We start from the raw sequence: 24,642 nt of genomic DNA, 5'->3' as shown, positions 1-24,642 counted from the left end.
TGCTGTGCAGCACTGGGGATGACAGAGCTGAGGGTGACGGCACTGGGGGGTGACAGCATTGGGTGCTTCACAACTTTTTTCTTCTTTTCCCAGTGTTTGACCCCCCTTGGTCACTCCCAGGACCACCTTGCTGCATCCACAGGACCATGCCAAACCCAGTTCACATCTCCAGTTGTCAGAGTAAGGTAAAACACATATCCAAAAGATTAAGCTGCCACCCAGAAAAAAAGAATCCATTAGCTCTTTTCCAAGCTTTTTTTTTCTACACAGCCCTTGTGCCATGTACTTAAATCCTGCTTGAGCTGGCACTTTTTGTTTGGTAACATCTCAAGGCACTCATGGAAGCAAGTTCTCCTCCCCAGTGGGAACAGGGACACAGGAGAGGTGACACAGAGCCCTCTCCAGCATTGGTGGGTTACATTGTGGGGACATGGAGCATCTCAGAACACGGAGTCATCGAGGACGCTGCAGTAGAGGTCTTCAGCCAGGCTGCCCACCTCAGTCTCCGTGGAGCTGGTGCAGGTCCGTGCTCTCTGCAAAGCAAACACCCCTTTGAGCTGGGAGCTGGGAGGGTGGCTTGGGCTGGGGGAGAGTTAAGAGTTCAAACTGGTGCATTTAGAAGGGATTAACCCAAAATGTTTCATGGTTTAGGAGCTCAGAAGCATTGGGTTCAACAGGAGATTTTCACCCTCCTGCTGAAGCTCTCACAGAGCTGCTCATCCTCTGTCCCCTGAGCCCTGCACCCCCAAATCTCCCATTTGCCACGCCTCTGTAGCCAAGGACAAAGAGCACCAGGAGGAGATGGAGGGCACAGAATCACAGAACTCTGGAAAAGACCTCCAAGATCACCAAGTCCAACCCTCAATCAGACCCCACCACACCCACTAAATCCCATCACAAAGGGCCACATCCACTTGATTCTTCAACACTTCCAGGGTGGGTGACTCCACCACTTCCCTGGGGAGCCTTTTCCAAGGCCTGGCAGCCCTTTCAGTGAGGGAACATGGTATGAGCACGGGAATTTTTCTGAATACGTGGCAGCAAACCCCATTTCTGGGGCTACATCCTGACAGAGCTGCACAAACCAGTGTGCAGGGCTGGTGAGCTGCAGAAGAAAGGAGCAGCTGAGCTGCTGGGAAGCCCTGCAGGGTGGCAGGTGACAGAGCAGGGTTGAGCAGGTTCCCACGGGCCAGCACCGTGCAGGGCTTTTCGTCACCTCACCTCCTGTTTACACCAAATTTAGGAACTGAATGTCCCCAGCAAACAGCTTCCCTCTCCCTGGTGATCTCAGCAGGGACCTGGGTCATGTCCTCACCTCTCCTTGCCAGTGCCACCAACCTTGTGGCTGTGGTGCCAGCAGAAACCTGAAGCTGGTGTCACCTACCATGCCCAGCTCACTTCAGGTAAAGAGACAACTGCAAACAAGGCAGAGCTGCTTCTGAGGGTGTCAGCCTGCCTTTGCAAGCTCACATTTTCTAGCTGCAGCGTTAATATTTGCTATTTCTCATATTCTTAGTTGTGATGTCCCAAGTCATGGTATTTTACACCATTTAATTAAAAACAAACATTATATGATAATCTTTTAAGCCTGTTTGCTCGACCAGACCATGGAGTAAGAACAATATGCAAAAAACCAAACCCCTGTTCCAAGGGGACAAATGAAAATCAAGTTGCTGAGCAGCCCTTCCCCTGAGCAGACAATGAGGGTTTATCTCATCTGTAAGGTAAATGTATTTATCAGAAGTGACAGCAAACGTAGAAAGGCTTAAATCCAGCTTAACAGCAGGAGCAAAACATTTTTGAATTGTTAGGCTGAACAAAATCAGCTCTCCAGGAGTCACCCTCCAGTCCCGGCCAAGGCAGAGCTCTCTGCCTGGCTGTGGAGAAACTGCATTTCCCTGCAAAAGGCAGAGCCACAGGTGTGGCTGAAATTCAGTGTATATGAACAGAGCACTCAACAATAGCAGTTAATCCTCTTGTTCATTTTTAACCCTTCCCCAGACACCACATCTGCAAATGAAGCCACATCCAGAGCTGCAACCGACTGGGACCTGTCCTGGGCAAAGGAAGCGGCCACACAGCGAGGTGAGAATCCACCACGGCAGCGAGGATGGCAGAAACAGCCTCAGGAATTGCTGAATTCCATGGGTTTAGTGGGCATGGCGTTATCCAGTCAAAGGAGACGATAGATATGATATGATACTATGATATAATGGTCTTGGAGGTCTTTCCCAGATTTAATGACTCTATGATCCTATTTGCTCCCAGCCTTACAGGGAAAAAAGCAGCACAGAAATACAAGCATTCCTTCTAGTTTCAAAAAAAAAAAAAAAAAAAAGAAAGAAAAAAGTAACTAAAATATTATTTTACCTCGTAGTCAACTGGGAAGGGATCTCGGAATTTGTTGCTGGGCGTTGGGATGGGTGGGAACAGTTTGCTCCATACGTGGTTTCTGTAAGAAACAGCAGTGGAGGGATGTGAGGGAGCCACCGTCCCTGAGGGATGTGAGGGAGCCGCTGTCCCTGAGGGATGTGAGGGAGCCGCTGTCCCTGAGGGATGTGACACAGCCGCTGTCCCTGAGGGATGTGAGGGAGCCGCTGTCCCTGAGGGATGTGAGGGAGCCGCTGTCCCTGAGGGATGTGAGAGAGCCGCCGGCCCTGAGGGATGTGACAGAGCCGCCGGCCCTGAGGGATGTGACAGAGCCGCCGGCCCTGAGGGATGTGACAGAGCCGCCGGCCCTGAGGGATGTGAGGGAGCCGCCGGCCCTGAGGGATGTGAGAGAGCCGCTGTCCCTGAGGGATGTGAGGGAGCCGCTGTCCCTGAGGGATGTGACAGAGCCGCTGTCCCTGAGGGATGTGAGGGAGCCGCTGTCCCTGAGGGATGTGACAGAGCCGCTGTCCCTGAGGGATGTGACGGAGCCGCTGTCCCTGAGGGATGTGACAGAGCCGCTGTCCCTGAGGGATGGCGGGCCCCGGCAGCAGCCGGCTCTGCCTGCGGCACCTCCTGCCCCTCCTGCTCTGCCAGCAGCCCGGCCCACAGCGGGTCCCAGCCAGGGATACTGGTCCCCACTGGGGCCGGGCAGCTGGGCCGCTCCTCACAGGACACCTCTGGGCCCTGGGGACGCGTGGGTGACAAGGAGGAGCTGGCTGAGGCTGTCCCCGGCCTCTCCCCCGCAGCCACAGCTGGTCCCACCCAGTGCCGGGCTTTTAGGGCTGCCTGGTGTTATAAACGTATATTGTAATATTGGCTTCTCGCAAGTATTAAGGTAGATATTATATAATGTTAGAAATGCTTTTGCTGTGTGGATGTAGTTTTCTTTCTTTTTCCAAGAATGTTAGCAAGTGTGAGCAAGTAAGAGAATCTCCAAGCGAGCAGAGGATGAGGCCCGAGGAGCTGCTGATCAACGCTTTGTCCAGAGAACAAAAGGGCCCAAAGGCTGCTCTGCCCGGAGAACGGGCGGCCAGGAGAGTCCGGAGCCGCTATCACCGCTCTGCCCGGGGGGCAAAGAGGCCCAAAGCTGCAATCAGCCCTGACTGACTGGGGAATTAAGAGATCCACCCTACCATCGACTCTTACCTAGCGAGCCCAGGCCCAAGAATCAAAAGAAATAAAACCACAAGGCAGAAGAATATGCATGCTCTAAAAAGGCGGGACCAGGGAGTGGCCATGCAAAACAGCTCCAGGAATAGTTTGAATATGCGTAAAGAACAGACAGTAAAAATGGTAGAAAAAGGACTAACCTCGAGCATCAGGTGTGCTCTTGGCAGAGCGCCAAGGCACCCGGCCATTACCTCTTTGCTTTATTTTCTGTGTCTCTTATTGTCGTTATATTAAACTTTTTAAATTCTCACAGGAGAGTGGATCTCGTTTTTCACACTGGGACAGAAATGAATTGCCCTGATCTGTCTGCTCACGCTCATGCTCTTCCCAGCGGCTCTGCTGTCATGTACCTCGTTTGGACAGCCCAGACAAGCTGCCTGGTGCTCAGGCTTTGGTTGCTGGCCATAAACTGCCAGAGCCTCGTGGCAGAGAGCAGCCACAAATAATTGTGTGCCAAGGGAGCCGGCAGCGGGCAGGGGAAGGCACCGGGGACAGCTGACAGTAAATGGTTCTGCTTAGTGCTGTAATAACTCATCCTGCTAACACCCTCTGGGACCCCCCTTCCCTGCCTGACATGGCCTGGCCTGGCTGGGCTCACAGGCACTGGGATTTTTGTGATAGCAGGTGCTGCAGAGGGAACTTTCCCTTGCCTTTGATCCATCCCAGAGCTCAGACCTCACATTCCAGGTGCCAAAACGCTCTCACTGTCTCCATCCCTGGATAGCACCATGTCCCAAAGGGGCAGGTTTTCATGGGAACTTGGCCTGAGTGAAGACTGTTCAGCGCAAAATTGGGATCCAGGGCCTGTTCTGGATGAAGCAGAGACATGGCCAAGGTGTGGGGCAGCCGGGACCAAGGGCAGATCTGCTCCTTTGCCCCATTTATTTCATGACAATCCCCCTGGCTGATGTCTGCTTAGTTCAGTGCTTATGTTCTTAGGACTATTCTTCTTCCAAAAGCTTTCTGAGTTCTGTCGAGTTTCCCTTTATCCTGTTATTATTCTCCTGGTGAAGAGGAATAATATTTTCTGTCTATCACCTTGGAGCTAAACCTTCCTGGCTGAGCTGCTGCTGCTGCTGCCTTGAAGGTGACATTGATGCTTCACTAATTATCAGGTGAAGGGAAGGGCCACACCACTGCTCACACCACAGACACGAGCTGTGGGATGTCCCCCATTGCTGCATGGGATGAGGCTTTGTGAGGGAATTGTACAGGGTGTTGGGTGTTTTGGGGAAAACATTTGCACTTCTTTTGTTCAAATGCTGGACACAGCCGAGCCACTGTTGGCTGCAAAGGACCAGCCAGGCTGCGGTGGGACAGGAAAGTGGCTGCTGCTGGAACTCAGGAGTGGGGCAGGATGAGTGCCAATATTGTTATTGCAGCACCTGACATCATCTCCATCACCTCCCTTCTTCCCAGCTCTCCTCCTAAGGGTCAGGCCTTTGTGCCCTTACCCAGGGTAGCTTTGGACTGTTGTCTTCACAGCTCCTACACTTCACCAAGTCCCCCAAACTTTTCAAAAGGCCACGCCATTCCACCTGCAGCTCATTTCAGCTCTGATTTATGCCACTGCTGTGCAAAGCACCCAACAAGATTTGGTCCCTTTGGAATTGGCATGTTCCTCGTTATGCTGTTTGCCAATAAAAGATTTTGATGGAGCCATATCAAAATTATTTATTGAATCAGCAAAGAGTATAAGTTACACGTGACTTCTGGAAGGGAAACACTTAAGGAGGGGTGCACAAATGGCCACAAGAAATGAGGCAGAAGCACAATTGTGTCCATGGGGGCTGCTTTGCCCCTCAGATCTTTGCAGGGAGGTGTTGGTGGGGTGGTGCCCTCAGAATGGTTCTGTTCTTTTTTGGAGGTTACTGAAAAGTCAGAGTTAGGTGATTAAAGATCTTGTCACAGAAAGCATCCCAGGTAGCTCTGTCTCTACACAGGTTAAGGCATAGCCCTTTCCATTATCACTACTTGGACCTTCAGGCCTTGGACACACCCCACGGGACCCTCGTGCCTTAAATCAGCGTTTCAGGGCCCCCAGTTTTTGTGCTGTGTCTTTCTGAAATTTGCACTCTTCCCACAGGCTGTGACATGAAAAGGCCCGAGATTAACAAAGAGAAACAAGCAGGAGAACAAGTTCTTCTTTTCCCTCTTCTAAGCACTGAGATGAGATTGAGGAAGTATTTGTTTTAACTCTATGTCAGAGTGCCTCCCCTGAGATTCCCCATGGAGTTTTTCCAAAGCTGGCTGGTGACTGCGGTTGTGGACTGGTGAGGGGTGCACAAGAGGGGGGCACCTGGATGGCCACACTGATTTTGGAGTGTCGAGGGCACTGAAAGCCCTCACACCAGCTAATTGGAGCAAATTACTGACTCCATCTTCCTGTGGGCTCCCCTCCAGGAGAAAATGTTATTCCTAGGGAAGTAGAGAAGCTGCTCACTGCTAAAGACAGAGGGCAAACCAGGAAAACATTCAATTGTGGTTTTTATCAGCACTGTAACCCCATCAGCCTCTGCAAGTAAGTGAAGGGAAAAGCCTGCCCAAAGAGTCCCAGAGGGCTCCTTTGCCTTGCAGCACTCCTCCCAAATGGTGGTCTTTATCCCTGATGCCTGAAGTACACAGAAAAATTTATAGTCCCCTTTGCTGTAATGAAATTCCTTATAATGGCTGCAAATCGCATGAAATTTGAAATGATTCCGTGGCTTGAATTGCAGAGCGCACTTCATGAATTTTCAAGAGCAGTAAAAACAGAGAGTACTAATGAAACTGTGATCTAGGGAACCTGCTCGATTTTTCTTTTTTTAATATCGGCAGGTACAAGACTGTGTTTCATCTTCTTACACTTCCCCGTCCTCCCAGGGCAGGCTGGGGATTAGAGAAGGAGAAGGAGCAAGGAGCAGCAGGGAAGGGTGGAATGAGGTGAGCAGCTCCATGAAATTCAGTGCAGCAGGGAGGTAAAATTTTCATCACGTTGGCCAAGAGAGAAAGTAATGAGCCTTTGGGTGTTGGGGAATTTTATACTGGAGAGAAACTCCTGGAAGCAACCAAGGTAGCAGCAAGCAGCTGAACCTGGAAAGCTCCCTGAAATTTGGGTTAAAATCATAAAATGCATTAGTACAGCATCTCCAGGTTGAGTAGAATTCTTTCCCTGGATTTATTTCTCCCCCTGTATCTGTTCCAGGATCTCCAAGGGGGTAACTGTAAAATCCAGATGCTTGCAGAACTCCACAGGAAAACGTGGAGCTGTGTGACTGCTGCTAACTGGTGTTGGTTCTGCTGTCCCAAAGAGAGAGGAGATGATGCTGGAGCAGGGGATCCCCAGCTCCAGATCAATCCATAAAAGAATCAGGTAAGTAAAAGCAGTTTGGGGATTTTCAGCAATACATCAAGGCTGCATAGCTGGGGACAAGTGTGTGAGACATGACATGAACAAACTCCCTGGGGACTTCACTGTCCTGTTCCTACCAGGACTCCTTCCTGAGCAGTGCTCTGCTAATTCATCTGCCCTAAGAGCAGGTTACACAGGCAGAGCTAATACCAGCTATCCTCTTGTAACACTCCTGTAGACAAGACATTTATCAGATAAAGGAAACCCAGCATGGAGAGGAAAACAGCCAAGGATGCATTGGGATGACCAATAAATAAAGAGGCACTAAAGAAATTAATAAGGAATTAGCACTTCCATTAGTGGGAGCTGTGTTTATTGTGGACTGATAATTGCTGCTTGCTGCACATTTCAGGGGAGAAGCTTCCAATTACATGGATTCTTTAATTCATCACTCCTGATTTTACTGTCACAGACACAAATCCAAAGGGTAACTGGGCTTCCTCACTGCACATTTGGGGAGTTTGGCATTTGCCTTTACTATATGGCATCCAGAGCCTCTGCATAATTAAAAATGAATTCAATATTTCAAATACTCAAAGCAAACACCAGGGGTCTGGATATTTTGGCCATGAGGGATGCTCTGAGCAGCTTTCAGCAGGGATAAATGAAGACTCCTGGGGAAACCACTGACCCAATCAGGGGCAATTAGTGAAGAAATGAGATAAGGACAAGTAGATTTTTAACAAATTTTAACAAATTCACCTCACTCAGTGTATGGGTTTGCTGTATAAGATTAAATTAATAACTCTCTTACTCCACCAGTTCTGCTGAATGTTATTATTGATAAATAATGAGGCTGATTATTTGTGCTTTGTATATTTAGGCAAACTCAGCTTTTTCTCAGAATTAAGTGAAGCTTGTGACATCACCCCCCTTGTTGAATACCTGGTCCTGAGTTATACTGTAATAAAAAGAATATGCTGATACTTACATTTTGCATATTATAGCAACAAGCAGGAATGTGCAGGACGTGGACACACAAAGCAGAGTGAGAATCCAGGCTATGGAATTATCCAGTTTATTTTTCCCTGAATTTCAAGGGAAGAAAAAAAGAAATTAAATCTATTCATTCAGTGCAGATTATTCGAAACACATTCTTTTTAAATATTTCAGCAGCTGTTTAATGTGGTTGTATTCAGATCACAAATTAACATGCAAACGTTGAAGACTTGGTACCTAGAATAAGAAATGAAATGCAGAGCTTCAAGAAGAGTTTCCATGGCGCAGAATTTCTGATCTCAACAATAATTTTCTTTTATTTTGATGTGAAGGAGAGAACAAGTGGCTGAGAAAGTGGCCTGGGCAGGCACCTGTATTGTGCCAATGAACTGCAACAAGCCCCTAAAAACTCCTTTCCATGAAAAAAACTGAATTAAGTGCTGTCCTTGCATATTGTTGTGATTTAAGTAAATTTTTAGGGAAGACCAACTTTTTTTTTGCCATCAGAATGAATTTTCCATGTTTGCTGTGTGTGCCAGGTGGGGAGGCCAAGGGGGTGTGTTGGAGAAAGGAGGCAAAACACTGAAGATTTGAATTCCTGATACAAGAGGAGAAATGTAGTAAACAGGAGAGTGCAAGGAGTATTTTTTAAGTGCAAACAAGGAAGTTAAGAAACTGCAAAGATAAGAGCAAGGAGGATGTCTAAGAACAAACAGCTGATAACGGGCTGTGATAAAGGAACTGTTCTTTCCAGAACAACTTGTTCAGCAAGCAGGAAATACAAAACAGTGGGGCAAAATCCAAAGATGCTAAAATCCTGCTCTTTTTTCCCTCAGCACTTAAGGGGTGAGGTAATTTCAGTAAAGTAATGGCTGACATGGTCTGTCATGTTAACTTCCAGCATGAGCATCACCGTGATGGCAAGGAAACACCTGTAAAAGCTGAAGGGATGCAAGGAAAGGCCTTGAGTTTAAAGCAAGCTCTGGAAACATTCACAAAGCACTGTGTAAAACCAATCCTCCTTTTTTTATTTTTAATGGGACAGATTTAAATCCCCTCAGCATTAACAAGTCAGGTTTTTCCTTCAAATCCCTATTTTCCTGTTTCCTATTAAAATTCTGTGATGCTGCACACGCTCCTGATTAGGCAGCATTTGTTCCTCAGCAGTGGGGATGCTAAAAAGATGCTAAAATCCTGCTCTTTTTTCCCTCAGCATTTAAGGGGTGAGACAATTTCAGTAAAGTAATGGCTGGCATGGTTTCTCATACTCATTTCCAGCATGAACATCACAGTGATGGCAGGGAAACACCTGTAAAAGCTGAAGTGATGGAAGAAAAGGCCTTGAGTTTAAAGCCTTGAGTTTAAATTTAAAAATCTCGGAACAAATTCACAAAGCACTGTGTAAAACCAATCCTCCTTTAAAGTAGTTTTAAAATTTTTAATAGAGCAGATTTAAATCCCCTTGGCATTAACGAGCCAAGTTTTTCCTTCGAATCCCTATTTTCCTGTTTCCCATTAAAATTCCGGGATGCTGCACACGCTCCTGACTAGGCAGCATTTGCTCCCCAGCAATGGAATAATGGGGATTCTTACCAACAAAAACGACTTCACTCCAGTCACTCCACAACCCTCTGGAACGACAGATGTGGTTGTGGTTGGCCCTTATCCTTATGGAATACCTGCTGCTGACATCAATCCGCAGTCGGAAGCTGTTGTAGGAGATTTTCAGTATCTGTTAGGAAAACAATATTGTGCTGTTAGAGATTAATGAAGACTCAACCATTCAGAGAACAAACTTGAGCCATGTTTATCTTTCTATTGTTTTTATTAACTGTGAGTGACCTTGCTTTGGAGGTAAGATCTCCATTTTTATAGCTGTAACTTCCCCTAACACACCAATATTCCAGGGAAAATTCCTGAACAATGCCTCATTTTCCCATTCTTCCTCCAGAGTCTTACTGCAGGATTTTCAAGATGGTAAAAACTGTTCTGCACCCAGATGCATGAACGGAATGAATCCGATTTTGTCCTGCTTTCCCAAGTTCCTTGGGGATGGCTTGTTGCAGATATAAAAGACATTGAGGAAGAGAGGAAGGTAAATTCCAGCTGTAGAGGGCAGGAATGCTGGATAATCTTGGATGCTGGAGGAGCAATTACCTGCTTGTTACCTGACTTCAGGTTGATGAGATAAAATTCATATTCAAAACATTCCTCATGGAAAGGAGAAATTGGCTTCTCCCACGTGGCCAGGAGATCATTTTGCTCCAGGGATATGCTGATATTTCTGGGAATATTCACTTTCTCTACGACAAGAAAACTGTACTGGTGAGTTATTTATAGACTGGTTTAAATACTAAAAACTGGAGCATTTTATAACCTGATAATGTTTCCATGTAGGACCTATAATTATTGAATTTATTTCCCATTTTGGACTGGAAAGATAAGGATTTAGGAGGAATAACTATATTGCTGGTAATAGTTATGGGAAAACAGTTTGGAAAATCCACTTTAAAGTTTTGGAAAACTATATTACTGGGGGGAAAAGGAACCTATTAAATTGATTTCCACAAAAATATTAAATTAATGATAGAACAGTTAGAAAAACTTCATTTCCAGGGGAAAAAAAATGCAGATGTAACCAGGAAAGTAACTGAAAAGTAGAAAAATTCAAAGGAATTCAGCTGCTGTTAGGGGGATGGTTTCTACGAAGAAAATATGTGAATTTTTCTCTTAGTGAAGTCACGAAAAAGAGAACTGTTATCTGTTTGCCAAAAAAGAAAAAGGCACGGAACTAATGAAGGAAAGTAAATTATTTGTGTGGATGAAAGATGATAGACAATCATGGCTGATATTCCCTTTCATTCCATACTCTCATGCCTTCCTAAACAGGACACAGTTAGCTTGAACACCACGTGTCTTATTCCTTTTAAAGAAAGGCTGCAAAATAAAGGGTAATAAAAACTGTGTTTTAAGCTATATTGACGAAATCAACTGAAAATTAATACTGGGAATAATGCTTTGGCCAACAAACAGAGTAACTAATTTCCTTTTCTACCTTTTAGTTTTGCCATTCTATAATTTGAAATAGATGATTAAAATCAGATTTATTTAAAACAATCCAGTTATCTCTTCCAATTTCCTTAAGATGACTATGCAAAATCAACACATCCTTTCACCTGCATCAAGAACCACTTAATCCAGCAGAATTTCCTCACAAATCTTTTGACAATCCTGCGAGACATTTTTTGATTTTTTCTTTTAATGTATTCCTACTCACCGATGGCATTTTGGTTAAATAACTGCTGAAAAGGCTTGATTGCAGCACGTTTGCTGGAGCCATTAATGTGTATGACAATGAGGTTGTCAATCTCCCCAGGTTTAATCTGAGTACTTGAAAATCTGCACTCAGTATTCCTGCTCCACTTGTCCTTGATGTAAGTGTGACACTCCTCAGTGTGTGCCCCATACCTAAATTAAAACACTGGTGAGACAGGGTGCTCTTAAAGAAATTCACTGCTGGCTGGAAAAGGAGAAAACACCAACCTGTAAAACAGAAAGTACTCGGTGTCTTCTGGTGCCCCTTGGCCAGGGAGCCAAGTGCAATGGAGAGAGACATTGCCAGGAAGGGTGATGTGAGTGACACAGGACAAGTTAGTGACAGAGGTCTCTGCAGCACCTGGAGAGGCAAGGAATGACAGAGCAGAGAGAAACCTCACTGCAGAAATCCTAACAAGTTCCTGCTGCTAAACCCCTTTGATTCCGTTAGAGCTGAGTCTGTTGCAGCCCATTCTCTCCCTTATCACCCAGGTCTGGGGGTTAGGGAAGGCTGGAGATTCCCAAACAGAGTAAGCAAAGCTGTGCCACACAACACCGTGTATGCCATGTGTCACAAGGCAACAATATGCTCAGGTGCACCACAAAGGGTTAACTGAGCCTTAGCAAGGCATTGTTAGAGAATTTTATAGGTGTTATTGACATTTTGCACCTCCAGATTGTACTCCAGGCTCCACTGCAGTAGAGAAAGGCCTGGAGTAAATCCTTTTGTAGCAGGTAGAGCAGAAAATGCTATATTTTTATTTTAAAGCACTACACGTGTCACCTTTTAATGCTTAGCCCACAGACCAGGATGTAGCCAGGAAAGTAACTGAAAAGTAGAAAAAATTCAAAGGAATTCAGCTGCTGTTAGGGGGATGGTTTCTACGAAGAAAATATGTGAATTTTTCTCTTAGTGAAGTCACGAAAAAGAGAACTGTTATCTGTTTGCCAAAAAAGAAAAAGGCACAGAACTAATGAAGGAAAGTAAATTATTTGTGTGGATGAAAGATGATAGACAATCATGGCTGATATTCCCTTTCATTCCATAGTCTTTTATTCCTTTTATTCCAGAACACAAAATCCAGCCCTTCTCTGGGTTTTTCTTACCTGGCAGAGGTGGGAGGTTTCCCTTCACCCAGTCACTGCCCATCTGAAGGTCCTCCTGGAGGAGCAGGGTCCGGACACATGCGGAGAAGCCGTTGTGAAGCGCCACTGTTCGGACACTGTGAGTCCTCCTGGTGTCATACTTGAGATAAAAAATATCAAATAAACACCACAGGGGATGGGAGCCAAAATAAGGGACCTGCAAAGACGGAGCCAGACATTGGGGCAAGTTCAGTGAGCTGAGCTGAATGGGGAGCCAGTACTCAAAGCCAGGATCCATCATCCCCTCAGGATGAAAACTGCAATTCCCAAGGCTTGTCCCAGCAGAGCTGAGAGGGAATCTCTGCAGTGCTCAAAGTGTGTGCTTAGATAAAAGAGAACAGCCAGGATTTCGCCTTCTTAGGATCCTTGATTTGTTTTTTATCTTACCTCTTCAGGCACTGGGCTCAGGATTTTCACATCATATCTAATGGTGGAGTTGTTTTGTTCTTGAGCAGGGTTTGGTTTCCAGTGTATCAGCACTTGTGCTAATGCAGAGACTGTGAGGGTGAAGTTAACAGGTGGGAAAACCTGAACTGGAAGGGAGAAAACAGAAATATCCATGAATACCCAATCCAGAGAATTCTTTAGATCAATACCTGTTTGCAAGCAGTGAGGAATACAAGCAAATCATTTCATTTCAATACTACATTCTCTCAACAGCTCCTTATAAAATGTTTCTAATATTTGAAAAAAAAAGTCTTTAAATAACCAAAACCCCATCAAATAAGAATTTATTAACACTTAGCTTAAAAAATGAAATTTTTACAACAGCTTCAACTTGAAAATTGCTATGATATATTACATTTGGGTTATTAATTAGGTTCAGAGTTTTCATCTTGGTCCTCATTGTCACACAGACACGTAAGAAATGGGGCTGATGGAGTGATCAACTGCATGAACAATTCTCCCCCACATCAGAGGTTGCATGTGAGAACAGAACCAAAATGATGAAGAGGGGAATTAAGCGCAAATGGAAGAAAACACAGAAGGATGGGAACGATAATTTAAAATGACAGGGCAAGAAGGATTCCTGGAGCTCCCATGGAAATGAGGAGGATCTCATGCTGGGGGAAATGTTAGCATATAAACAGCAGGGCAGTGAAATAATCAATCTGCTCCCCTCCAGTTCTTCAGAGCCTGCCTGCCCTTATCTGCCAAATCCAAGGCAGCTGAGGGACATCAGCACCCCTTGGAGTGTCCAAGGCCAGGTCGGATGTGGCTCTGAGCACCCTGGTCTGGTGGAAGGTGTCCCTGCCCATGGCACGGGGTGGAACTGGATGGGCTGTAAGGTCCCTTCCAACCCAGACCGTTCTGGGATTGCATGATCAGCCCCCAGTTCTCTTCTCCTGTGATTCCAACCTTTGATGCCCAGGAGTTCAATTTTCAAGCACACACATTGCAGTAGGAAAACTGCCCCAGCAAGGCTCAGAAAACCCCAACACCCATTGTGTCTCCATGACTCGAGGCTCTTCCCTGCCAAAGCAAACAAGGCACCAACTGGGAACAATCTGTCTGGGAGAGCGTAGAGCTGTCCCAGGAAGGAGGACAGCAATGGTCATCCCTGGTCCCGGGCTCATAGCATGCCAGGGAGTGCTTATCCACATGTAGAACAGTGCCCAACACACAGTGGGGCCCTGGAGCTGGGAACTCCTCACCTCCTGCACCCTGAGGTGTGTTTGCTGTCCAAAGGAGGAGCAGGAAAACTTGCATCCCATTGGCCATCGTCTTTGGATGGTGGATGGGCACAGCCAGGCATCAGCACACGTGTCTTGTGACCATCTTACAGGAGCTAAAAATGAACACAATCCGAAGGGTGAAGCACACAAAGCACGGATCATGATCTAACCCCGTGATCAAAGGAGGGAAACTGCTGCCTTGCAGGGATAGACTCTTCTTTTCTTGCAGGAAAATGCTTCTTGTGGGAGCTAAATTCAATACAGGTACCACCGAGCACATTTCATCTTGCTCCCTTTGCCAGCCCTCTCTGAAAAGTTGCTGGTTTCAAACCTCCATGTGGGGATGTTCAGAGCATCCACAGAACTAGAGCATTTCTCCATGGAAGGTGAGTCAGGTTCATGTACATTGGCTTTGGGGAGAGTCCCATTGCCTCCAAGAACAGACATAACCATATTTTTAGCTCCCACTCTATATAAAATAGCTGCTTACTGGGATTTACTTTCTAGTTACTGCTCTAATAAAGCTCTCTGAAGACACAGTCAGTGCTCACCTCAAGGCTAATTCTCCACCCTTAATTACTGGGTGTAAGAGAAACTGCTTTGTTTGTTTCTAATTTAAATGAACAACTATTTTTAATGCTTAAACCCAGCATTTTCCTATGGATTGTTTCATGAATTACTGGGAGAAAAAAAATCTCTGTATAATCATTCATGTATAAGCTAATATAAATATGGGCATCCAGAACAGCAGCTTTCCAAAATGTTCTTACAGAAGAGAAATGCACCCTCCCGGCCCAATCTCACCACCTCCCTGGGGCACTACAGCAATTGCTCACATGGAAAACATAATATTTTCCAATGGTAATGAGCAGGAATAACCCAGGGACTGGAAGCACTCCCACTGATCACAGTTGGAATAATTCTGCTGTACAGTAACTATTTTTCAAAATGCAGTCTGAGTGCTGAGTTCATTAAAATGACACATCATCTACAGCAGAGTCTGTTTTTAATGTCCAAGTCCCCTCATTATCTATATTCACATTTTGTGCCTCTCTGCTTTCCTGACAGCCCAAATGTGCATGAGGCCAGCTGAAACTGGGGAGTTTGCTAATGGATTACTCCTGGGGAGCCAGGGTTTGATTTTATGTACATTGGGTTATGGAAAGACATCTTGGCCAGGCATTTTGCTTCTTCCAAAATGGAGCAAATCACAGACAATGGGAGAAATTTCATTTACAGCACACATTTATGCCTGCACAAATTACTGGCATCAGGCTTTCCTTCCTGCTTCAAGAAACATCCTTTCATTTACCTGATGAGACTATTAAATACTCTAATAACTTTTTTCTCTAGTTAGAAGTAAAAATTCATTATCCTCGCATCCTTGAAAATAAAAACCAACTTTGGGAAAGAAGCTTCATTAGTTTCATTGCTAAGAGCACTCACTCTTGGGTTTTTTTTAAGAAAGCAATGACTTCAGTACATTATTTAATAAAAATATCTTCAAAAAGCCTCATGTTTTGCAAGTGCTTAGGACTCACATCTACTTGAATCATGTCAGTGTGTTGGTTTCAGGCATTACCATAACTACAACAGCTGACTCTCCCTTGCATTTATTTCAAGTGGGTTTTGCTACCTGTGGATTTTTATTTTTTAATTTGTCCACAAAACATTAAGGGTTCTGATTCTTCTTTTCCCCATACTTTCAGAAAGATCCTAAAGATCTTCTTTTTTTTGCTGCCTAAAAGCTTGCATGTATTAGATCTTACGTTTTCTGAGCAGCACATTACTGAACTGAAACTGGATATAAAATGTTAGTGTAATGCAGATGAGTCTTAAATTATTATCCTGTTCTTTTCAGCTTATTTTTTCTTGCTTTGTTTCCCAAAATGCTATTTTTCTTTTTCTTGCTGCCAGACTAAGATTGAAAGCACAGCTTTTAGAAGCTGTATTTCTGCAGCTGTGTAAGACCACAGCCTCTAAGAACAAATTGCAGTCTGTAATACCCTGTTTCATGGGAGAAATGCTGAAAAGAGAATCAAAATAAGTGTATGCAAGTAAAGATGGTCACTAGAAAGACTTCTAGGATTATTGAGGATTATGCTCCTCACAAAAATGGATATAGTAAGTTTTCAGGACAAATAAAAGTTTTGATTATATTATGCTCTGGTTATATAGGTAGAAAGCAATAAGCAGAGGGTAAAGGGGATATTCCCTTTGTCCTTTTAGAAGGACAGTAGAAATCCAAAGCATAGGAACCAGCCTCCAAAAGGTAGCAATTTTCTCCCTTACAGCTGATGGGTCCCAATACCTCACAAGCAACCAAGAAGCAGCAGACTCCAGATGTTTTTCCCAGTGTAAACTGACTTTGAAAAGCAGGACCTCTGCAGTCTTCAAAGCAAGCACAAGGCACACCCAAAGCACACCAGACACCCCAGGAGGTTACCTGTGGATCTCAAACTCCTGTGAAGAGTTGGCTCCGTTTGTTCCCCATCCTCTGGGTGCTGTCCCTGTGGGTTTCTTTTATAACTGCTTATTTCGAGTACCAACGGGATTGGTACCTCAGAAGTGATGGCAGAGGACAAGCGAGATAAGCACGCTTGAAAAAGGGAACTGTGGGTTTAACCACAGTGTGGAAGGCTCCATAAAAGCACGATTCAGCCCAGAAACGGGCTTATTTTATTTATTGAGGGTTAGTTACATACAGTGGTCTTGACAGTTCTCTCATGACTTTTCAAGAGCAGGAATATGCTGACTGACTCCAAAGAACCCGCAGTAACACTGCTGATATCCCAATTTGTTCTTCCCCTAGAAAATCAAACCCGAACATTGCTGGGAAACTGTGCGTGTTTTGTCCAGGTTTTTTTATGCCATCTTGTCTGAAGCTCTGGCCATACAGCCATGCAGACACCAGTAGCATTTTGGGAAGGTACCAGTACCAGAGCAAAAGCAGCTTCCTAACGTCGTGCTGAAAGCTTTGAGCTGTGCACCATAAGGTCAGATAACTTCTCCATTCCCAGAGAAGCTGTGGATGCCCCATCCCTGAAAGTGTTCAAGGTTGGACGGGGCGCATGGAAGGTGTCCCTGCCCATGGCAGGCGGTTGGAACAAGATGATCTTTAAGGCTCCTTCCAGCCCAACCCATTCCATGATTCTATGATGGTAACACAGGCGCACAAACAGGACAGGCAGCAGAATCCAACCCAAGGGCCCAGGGAAGACCCTGCAGAAAGTGGGGCCATATGTGATGGAGTTATAGGAAGGATGAGAAGAAGGCTAATGCCTCACCCTCATTAACAACCTGGAATCCAAGTTATTAATGTGCAGGTGACACAGGCTTGGAGGGGCGAGTGCTTTGGCGCTTAGGCTAGAATTAAGAAAGCTCCTGCCAAATTGGTGAAAATGGGTGTAATTTAATGTGGGCAAGATCCCAACTGCATTTAGACACTATCAACTGTACATTAACAGCTGTAAATAATCAATTATCACTGGTAAGTTATCTGCTCCGCAGAACAGGATGGGGGTTTGGGTCACAGGCTGAAGAGGGCAGCGGCCGAGTCCCCAGCCCTGGGGCGATTTAAAGCCGTGTGGATGTGGAACTCGGGGACAGGGTTTGGTGGTGAGCCTGGCAGTGCTGGGGAGCAGCTGGACTTGATGATCTTGGAGAGCTCTTCCAAAATGATGCCTTTGTGATTCTACGATTCAAACATTTAAATGCCACCGATTTTCTTCTCACCGGGGCCAGTTATTTTGCCATTACCAAACCACGTATTTTTTTCCCCTGCTATGACTCGCTTTCCCGTTGTAACTCTTTTTCTCTAAACCCAGACGAAGACACGGTAAATCTTTTACGGTTTCTATTGAGTTTTTTTCATAAATCCTCCCGGCTGGGCGCGGGGCGGAGCGGGCCCGGCCCGGCCCCTGGGCGGAGCCGCCTCCCGGAGCCCGGCGCGGCTCTGAGCTCATCGCCCGGCGCCGCCGATCCGGGGGCTGTGCCCGCAGCCCCGCGGCTGGCTGGGTGGCTGGGTGGCTGGGTGGGGAGGTAGGTGAGGGAAGGAGGGGCGGCGGCAGCGGCCGTGCCCCGCTGATGTGGGCTGAGCTCTTGGTTGTGCCCCGCAGGGCCGGGCTGCGGCTGCTGCGGCGGCGGCACGGCGGGGGCGGCACCATGAGGCTGCAGGCGCCGCAGTTCCAGGCGCTCTTCACGCCGGGCCTGCGCAGCGTGGCCGGTGAGTGCGGGCTGGGGAGGCCCGGAAAATGTCCCTGAGCACAGCCCCGGGGTGGTTTGGGGTGGGAGGGACCTTAAAGCCCATCCAGTGCCCTCTCCTGCTATGGGCAGGGACACCTCCCGCTGTCCCAGGCTGCTCCGAGCCCCAATGTCCAGCCTGGCCTTCGGATGGAGCAGCCACAGCTTCTCTGGGAACTCCATCCCAGGCCCTTACCACCCTCACAGGGAAGAATTTATTCCCGGTATTTAATCTAAACCTGCCCTCCCTCATTTTAAGGCTGTTCCCCCTTGTCCTGTCACTCCAGGCCCTGGTGAAAAGTCCCTCCCGAGCATTTTTCTGTTTCTCCAGGCCGAGCACCCTCAGGCTGTCTCCAGGCACGTGTCGGAGCTCGTTTTCCCCTGTGTCGGCCGATTGGTGCTCTGCTGTTCTTGGAGAACTTTGGGTTCATGACTCACTGTGCTCTGCCATAAATAATCTGAATACTTTTCCCTTGTCAGAACCCTGACTGTTCAAAATGATCCCCAGCCCAGAGTCCCCAGGACCAGTTAGTGACCTGCCAATATTTAGGTTATCAGAAAAGCTTCAGAAAAATAAATCAGAATGACAGGGAAAACACCTGTGGGTGCTCAGCTGTGCCACGAATTAGTGCATTTTGCATGAAGCTGTGAGGTATTTGCTGCTCCCTGCATATTTGAGTGTGTATTCCTACATCTGTGATCTTAATTTTGTGAGAAGGCAGGCTATGGCTGATTGTGCCATGGGTTTATTGCTTTTTGGCTTACCTTCCCTTCCCAGAACTGTTTGAGAAGAAGAACTATGAGCTGAGAATAGCAGGAGGGGCCGTGAGGGATTTACTGAGTGGAGTGACACCACAAGACATCGATTTTGCCACCACAGCTACACCAGCAGAGATGAAGGAAATGTTCACAGCAGCGGGGGTTCGTCTGATCAATAACAAAGGAGAAAAACACGGAACCATCACTGCCAGGGTTGGTTTATGATTCGTTTGGATCTTTTCTACCTGTCTGGGGATGTGCAGCATGGCCAGTAGAAAATTTGCTCCTTCTTTGTTAAACTACTACAACAGAGGTTTAAATGAGACCTTGCTTTACAGCATGGAGTGATTTTTTTGATTGTTCATTGTAGAATTGAAGTAATTATCATATTATAATGCTGCTGTGTCATCACCAGAAAAGATAATGTAGGCTGCCCACACAGGATCCTCATGTTTCCTGCTCCTGATTTCCTCTCAAATTCTGTTTCCTCTACCTTGCTCTTAATCCGTCTCCTGCAGGAAGATTTCTGCAGGCTCTGTAGAAAATAAATAATGTAAAGATTATTTTCAGAAGTTCATCTCTCTGGATTGTCAACGCTGTATGCAAACATGGCACACGCTGCTGTGCGTGTGTCCCCCCACTGTTTACAAACACAGGGCTGAAAAAACGAGAGCAGCTTTCACATTTCATTTCATGGTTGTGCTGAAGTAACGCTGTCTGTGGGATTTGCAGCTCCATGAACAGAATTTTGAAATTACCACTCTCCGAATAGATGTTGTCACCGATGGACGGCACGCAGAGGTGGAGTTCACCACTGACTGGCACAAGGATGCTGAGAGGAGGGATCTCACTGTCAACTCCATGTTTTTAGGTAAATTTGAAAAATGATTATGGAGATGAAACAGTGAAGTTTGAGTTTTGCCAGTGAATTCTGTCTCTGTGTCAAAGGTCTTTAGAAATATGTAAGATGATCTGACAGACCAGGTCAAATCACACAACTTCTCCTCCAGATTTCCAAATGAGAGTGTTTCATTGTGTCGGCCACATTTGTAAATTCATATTCTTCTATTTTTTCATTTTTTTCTAGGTTTGGATGGGACACTGTATGATTTCTTTAATGGCTATGAAGACTTGAAAAGCAAGAAAATCAGATTTGTGGGGAAGGCAGCTGAGAGAATCCAAGAAGATTATTTACGAATCCTGAGATACTTCAGGTAATAGTTGTGCCTTTCCTTGATAAATGAACTGTAGAAGGCTTCAGAAACATGCAAAAAGATACCAGTGATGTAAAAAGAGTTGTAGTTGTCATATTTCCTTGCCCACCTAAATGATACTATGATTGTAAGTGGAGCAGTTGTTCTAATCTAACGTCCAGGGGTTTTATTTGGCAGATTTTATGGAAGAATCGCAGAGAAACCTGGAGATCATGAACCTAATACACTGCAGGCAATTAGAGAAAATGCCAAAGGCTTGGCTGGAATATCAGGAGAAAGGATTTGGGTGGAACTGAAAAAAATTCTTCTTGGAAACCATGTCAGTCATTTGGTTCAACTTATGTATGAGCTGGATATTGCCCAGTACATAGGTAAAGTGAAATGAAGATTGATTTCCTATTCCTGTGTCTTACACAGACAGAATTTTGTGGCAAAATGAGATCAAACTTGGGGTTACACAGAAATTAGATTTTTTTTTTTCCTGTGTTAACATCCACATTTCTTATTAGCACTTGTTTGCACTTTCTGTGGGTTTTTAGGGCTACCACTTGATGGGAATTTAGAGGAATTTGCCAGAGTCACTAAAAACATCCAAAATCTGTCTCCAAAACCCATGACTGCCCTGACGTCCTTGTTCAAGGGGAAAGATGATGTCACAAACCTGGACCTGAGGCTGAAAATCTCCAAGGAAGAAAAAAACCTTGGCCTTTTCTTGGTGAAGCACAGGCAGGAGTTAACCAAAGCCCCGGGGCCAGAACCACTTAGACCATACCAGGACTTCCTAATGGATGTAAGTGTAGTTCAGATTGCTTTATTTGGGGCTTCACGGTGAACTGAATGAATTTTTAAGACATTTATAAAATCCAAACCTACTGTATCTTAGCAACTCTGAGCACCCTGTGCTCTGTAGCAATTTTTGGACTGATTTAAAAGTCAGTCAGGTTGAAAAATGTCACATTCCATCATCAGTTTTGTGTGATCTTACCTGGGACTGGCAGTTTGCTGTGCTGTCCTGTTGAAATAGGAAACAGGAACTGGACCTCAGGGGAATTCGGCTTTTTTTGGTGTGAAATTGAGCTTTGAATTGTGTATGGAAAATCAGTGCAATTCCTGGTGTTCTTGCCAAAGCCCACTGTTCCTTAGGCAACCTGTGATGTTCTTCCACAGCGAAGTTAATTCACATTTCCAGGTGAATTCTGCACTTTCAGAGCAGCACGTGAGACTGTGGCCAGGCCTGTCTCCCACAGGAAAGCTGATGGATAAGGGTTACAGCTCTTGCCTGGAATTCAGGGAGCCTCCAAGGATCTCCCAGAGCCTCCAAGACTCAGTTTAAAAACCTGTGAGGCAGGAGAGATCCTTGCATCCAATAGCTCTTGCCTACTCCTAAAGGAGTAATGGGAATAGCACAATGCTGAGCACACTTGGAGCTCTTTCTGCTGTTTCATAGCGAGCCCTGGATTTTTTTTTCCTTTTTTCTCCTAGTCTAGGGAAGCTAACACCAATTCCAAGATCTTGGAGCTCCTGAAGTACCAAGGAGAAGAGCAGCTTTTGAAAGAAATGCAGGAGTGGACTGTGCCCTCTTTCCCTGTCAGTGGCCACGATCTGCGGAAGATGGGGGTGTCCTCGGGAAAGGAGATTGGGACAGCACTGCAGCAGCTGAGGGAGGAGTGGAAGAAGAGTGGGTACCACATGGATAAGGAGGAACTGCTGAGCTGCCTGAAGAAGTTGTAAAGTGAATAATGACAGAACAGTTTGTGCCCTGATGGAGTGGAAATGAGCTCCCAGGGAACTGAGCCTCTCAGCCACTTGAGCATCTGTCACAATTAACATTTTCATTAGTAATTCCTGACTTCTGCAAGGAGAGGGTTTGTTTTTGTAACAATGTAAAACATTGTTTGCCAAATTCTACACTCTCAACCTCTTTTTGCTGTCTTTAGTGATAAATATTTACTTATTTTATCGTGACTTAGGGCACGAGAGGTGACAGCAAGATTTTCCTCATTCTTTCTATATCCAAGAAAAACCCCGCAAAAATGGTTGGTTGTATAGATAAAATCATGGAGGGTTTTCTATGTGCCTAGGAGAATGTTTGGAAATAATGGACTCTACCTTAACTCCTTTTGTACTTAAAGCTGGATAACAGATGGAAATTCTCACTCCAGCAGTTCCCAAACAGCCTCGCCATGGAAAACCAGGCTCTTTTCTAGAAGGATTTTTATTTTCCAGAGTTCCAGAATCAGTTTTAGGTTGAAAGGAGGACTTGGCTGAGTATCATGAACTTTGAGTAGTTTTTCAATAACTTATCACTGAGTAATTAAATCCATGCAAGCTGGTGAAGGTTCTACAGTGTATTTTCAAATTCAGGTGTGAGGCAGGCTATTAATGTTAATTACATTAACAAGGGGAGATGCAGCTCCTTGTCCAGGGACTGTGGGGATTTGGAGCAGTGCTATTCGTGGCTGGTCTTTATGAATGTCTTCCTGTCCCTGGGGTTTTTGGTGTGCTGTTAAAAAACCTCTGAGAGCAGCTCTTGTGTGTATAAATCTTCTTGCAGGTTGAAGTTTTCCTGCAGAACCGTGGTAACGAATAAACTCCTTTGGATTTCCTTTTCCTCGGATATCATTTTGCAACACTAGATGGCAACACCGGAGCAGTGCTGAAAAAAAATCAGCATTTTGGGCTTTCACACAACTTCCCAGCTGCCTTTGATTTTCCTGGGACGTCTGGTCCTTTAAATAAATTATCCTGAAGGTGCTTGGGAATTTGTGGGAGACAGCAAGGGAAGAGAGGAAGTGCTGTTTGTCAGTAAGGCAGATCTCACAAGAGCAGGATGGTGCTTAATGAGGTAATTAAATTGAAGCCTCCTTTGTGCAATTTATGGAACTACTGCAATCTTGGGAGGGAGAGTGACAAAATTCAGGTAGAGTCCTTTGAAGAACATTTCACCAAACTGCAAGCGTTGGGGCAATGGCTGTGGAGGTGGTAAAGTATTAACACTTAACTTTACCCAGTATTGCCCTTGGAGAGAGGATTTTTAAGGACAAAAGCTTGAAATTTATTATCTTGGCATGGACCAAATGGATACTTTGGACAAAGGTTAGCAGGGAGATCTTCCCATGAGTGATGAGCTCCAATTTCCAGCTGTTTCCCAGCCCTCAGAGAGGCTGGTGTGCCTGGATCTGATCCTGGTCCCAGATTTAATCACTGGTTTATGTCTGAAGGACTGTTCAGGGGTCAGGGAACGTTTGTACAACGTTATCCCCCAGAATTAAGGATGACAACCCAGATCCTCCATATGAACAGCAAGGAATGATTTATTTAAATGGATGCTGAGAATGATTAGACTGAAAAGACTTTAATAAGAATTTTTTACTACACAGTGTAGAGAGTTACAGGTGCTATAGAGTGCACTATTACATCAGTCATTTCAAAGCCAGCTTAATTATTATTGATGGGTTTAATTGGAGATTATTTGGCCAAGCTGGTCACTAAAAGCAGGGGGAAGCCCCTGTTTCCTCCATCCCTCACTGATAACACAAGGTCCTGCTACAAATCTCCAGGGCTCAAGAAAAATGGCAAAACCAGGTTATTCCACGAGCACCCTAATGAACAGTCCTGCTGGGAATTCAGTGTAGGGAGCACCTGTGTTCCAACACCTCCTTTAAGGATCAGCTCATGCTTGAGGTTTCCCATTGGTGTATTGAGCATCTCTGTTCATCTTCCTCAGAAATTAACCCCTAGGAAAATGAAAGGCATGAAATAAAAAAATTTCTGTCAATATTTTAAGCAAGTGGTGCCAGTTTGAGATCTGGAGAAATGATGGGTTTAAATAAACACTTCTTTATAGAGTATGGACTATTTAAATAGCAAATGAGGAGAGAAGAGATGAAGCAGTTCCATACACCCATGGTCAGGTAAAGTTCTCCAACAGCTTACTTGACTAATTAAATGACATTCACCATGTGTTTTAATTAAAGTTACACATCAGCAAACCCACAGGGCCTTGTAGGTTGGTGACTGTTCCAGCTTCCCACTGCAACACCAAAAAATGAGTTGGCCACCACCATTTCCTATTGACCCCCTTGTCCTCAGAGGGACACAGCCCAAAGTTGCCAGAGAGCAGTGAAACAAACCCTTATTCCTGGGGGTGAAGGGAGTTCCCATTCCCAGAGCAGCAGGAGGGGGTGCAGAGCCCCAGAGCAGGGTTGGGGTGTCCCCCCACCCCAAAGGGAACGGCCCATGGAGGGCAAAGCCATGGCCAAAGCTCTTCCCTGCAGCTGGTGCCGAGCATTAACCGGGGCTTTTCAAACCCTTGCCTGGAGATGCAACGAGCTGTGAAAATGATGAACAGGCCCCAATG

The 24,642-nt window shown here is 45.5% G+C and overlaps 2 protein-coding genes across 3 annotated transcripts; one reads left to right on the top strand and one right to left on the bottom strand.

The window, feature by feature from the left end:
• Window positions 1-241: 241 nt before the first annotated feature.
• Window positions 242-16,601, bottom strand: IL5RA (interleukin 5 receptor subunit alpha). 2 transcript variants are annotated; one of them, XM_048315397.1, is made up of 11 exons: window positions 16,514-16,601; window positions 14,047-14,180; window positions 12,779-12,924; window positions 12,353-12,491; window positions 11,474-11,606; window positions 11,208-11,398; window positions 10,088-10,233; window positions 9,524-9,662; window positions 7,923-8,019; window positions 2,371-2,452; window positions 242-533 (listed from the first exon to the last, which is right to left on the bottom strand). In XM_048315397.1, the coding sequence occupies exons 2-11, from the start codon at window positions 14,111-14,113 to the stop codon at window positions 441-443; spliced, it is 1,233 nt and encodes a 410-aa protein (XP_048171354.1). In that variant the 5' UTR covers window positions 14,114-14,180; window positions 16,514-16,601; the 3' UTR covers window positions 242-440. The 2 variants fall into 2 exon arrangements, with proteins under 2 accessions (XP_048171354.1, XP_048171356.1); XM_048315399.1 differs by lacking the exons at window positions 242-533; window positions 2,371-2,452 and adding an exon at window positions 5,260-5,471.
• Window positions 16,602-18,043: 1,442 nt separating this feature from the next.
• TRNT1 (tRNA nucleotidyl transferase 1) lies at window positions 18,044-22,899 on the top strand. The gene is made up of 7 exons (XM_048316137.1): window positions 18,044-18,292; window positions 19,088-19,281; window positions 19,801-19,939; window positions 20,156-20,282; window positions 20,460-20,653; window positions 20,822-21,072; window positions 21,765-22,899. The coding sequence occupies exons 1-7, from the start codon at window positions 18,154-18,156 to the stop codon at window positions 22,011-22,013; spliced, it is 1,293 nt and encodes a 430-aa protein (XP_048172094.1). The 5' UTR covers window positions 18,044-18,153; the 3' UTR covers window positions 22,014-22,899.
• The last annotated feature ends 1,743 nt before the right edge of the window (window positions 22,900-24,642 follow it).

This window comes from Corvus hawaiiensis, chromosome 11 (genome assembly GCF_020740725.1).
Source record: "Corvus hawaiiensis isolate bCorHaw1 chromosome 11, bCorHaw1.pri.cur, whole genome shotgun sequence".
Taxonomy (NCBI): domain Eukaryota; kingdom Metazoa; phylum Chordata; class Aves; order Passeriformes; family Corvidae; genus Corvus; species Corvus hawaiiensis.
Note: the sequence above shows the minus strand (reverse complement) of the source record. Positions and strands in the feature narration are given on the sequence as shown.

What these genes read in the sequence shown, in the direction of transcription:
- IL5RA (XM_048315397.1), bottom strand. Translation starts at nt 14,113, where the DNA reads ATGGCCAATGGGATGCAAGTTTTCCTGCTCCTCCTTTGGACAGCAAAC. An exon ending in ATTTAACCAAAATGCCATCG is followed by an intron (nt 10,234 to 11,207) that starts GTGAGTAGGAAT and finishes TTCTTGTCGTAG; the next exon opens with AGAAAGTGAATATTCCCAGA. An exon ending in GAGTGAAGTCGTTTTTGTTG is followed by an intron (nt 8,020 to 9,523) that starts GTAAGAATCCCC and finishes CTTGAAATTCAG; the next exon opens with GGAAAAATAAACTGGATAAT.
- TRNT1 (XM_048316137.1), top strand. Translation starts at nt 18,154, where the DNA reads ATGTGGGCTGAGCTCTTGGTTGTGCCCCGCAGGGCCGGGCTGCGGCTG. An exon ending in GGGCCTGCGCAGCGTGGCCG is followed by an intron (nt 18,293 to 19,087) that starts GTGAGTGCGGGC and finishes TTCCCTTCCCAG; the next exon opens with AACTGTTTGAGAAGAAGAAC. An exon ending in GGATATTGCCCAGTACATAG is followed by an intron (nt 20,654 to 20,821) that starts GTAAAGTGAAAT and finishes GTGGGTTTTTAG; the next exon opens with GGCTACCACTTGATGGGAAT.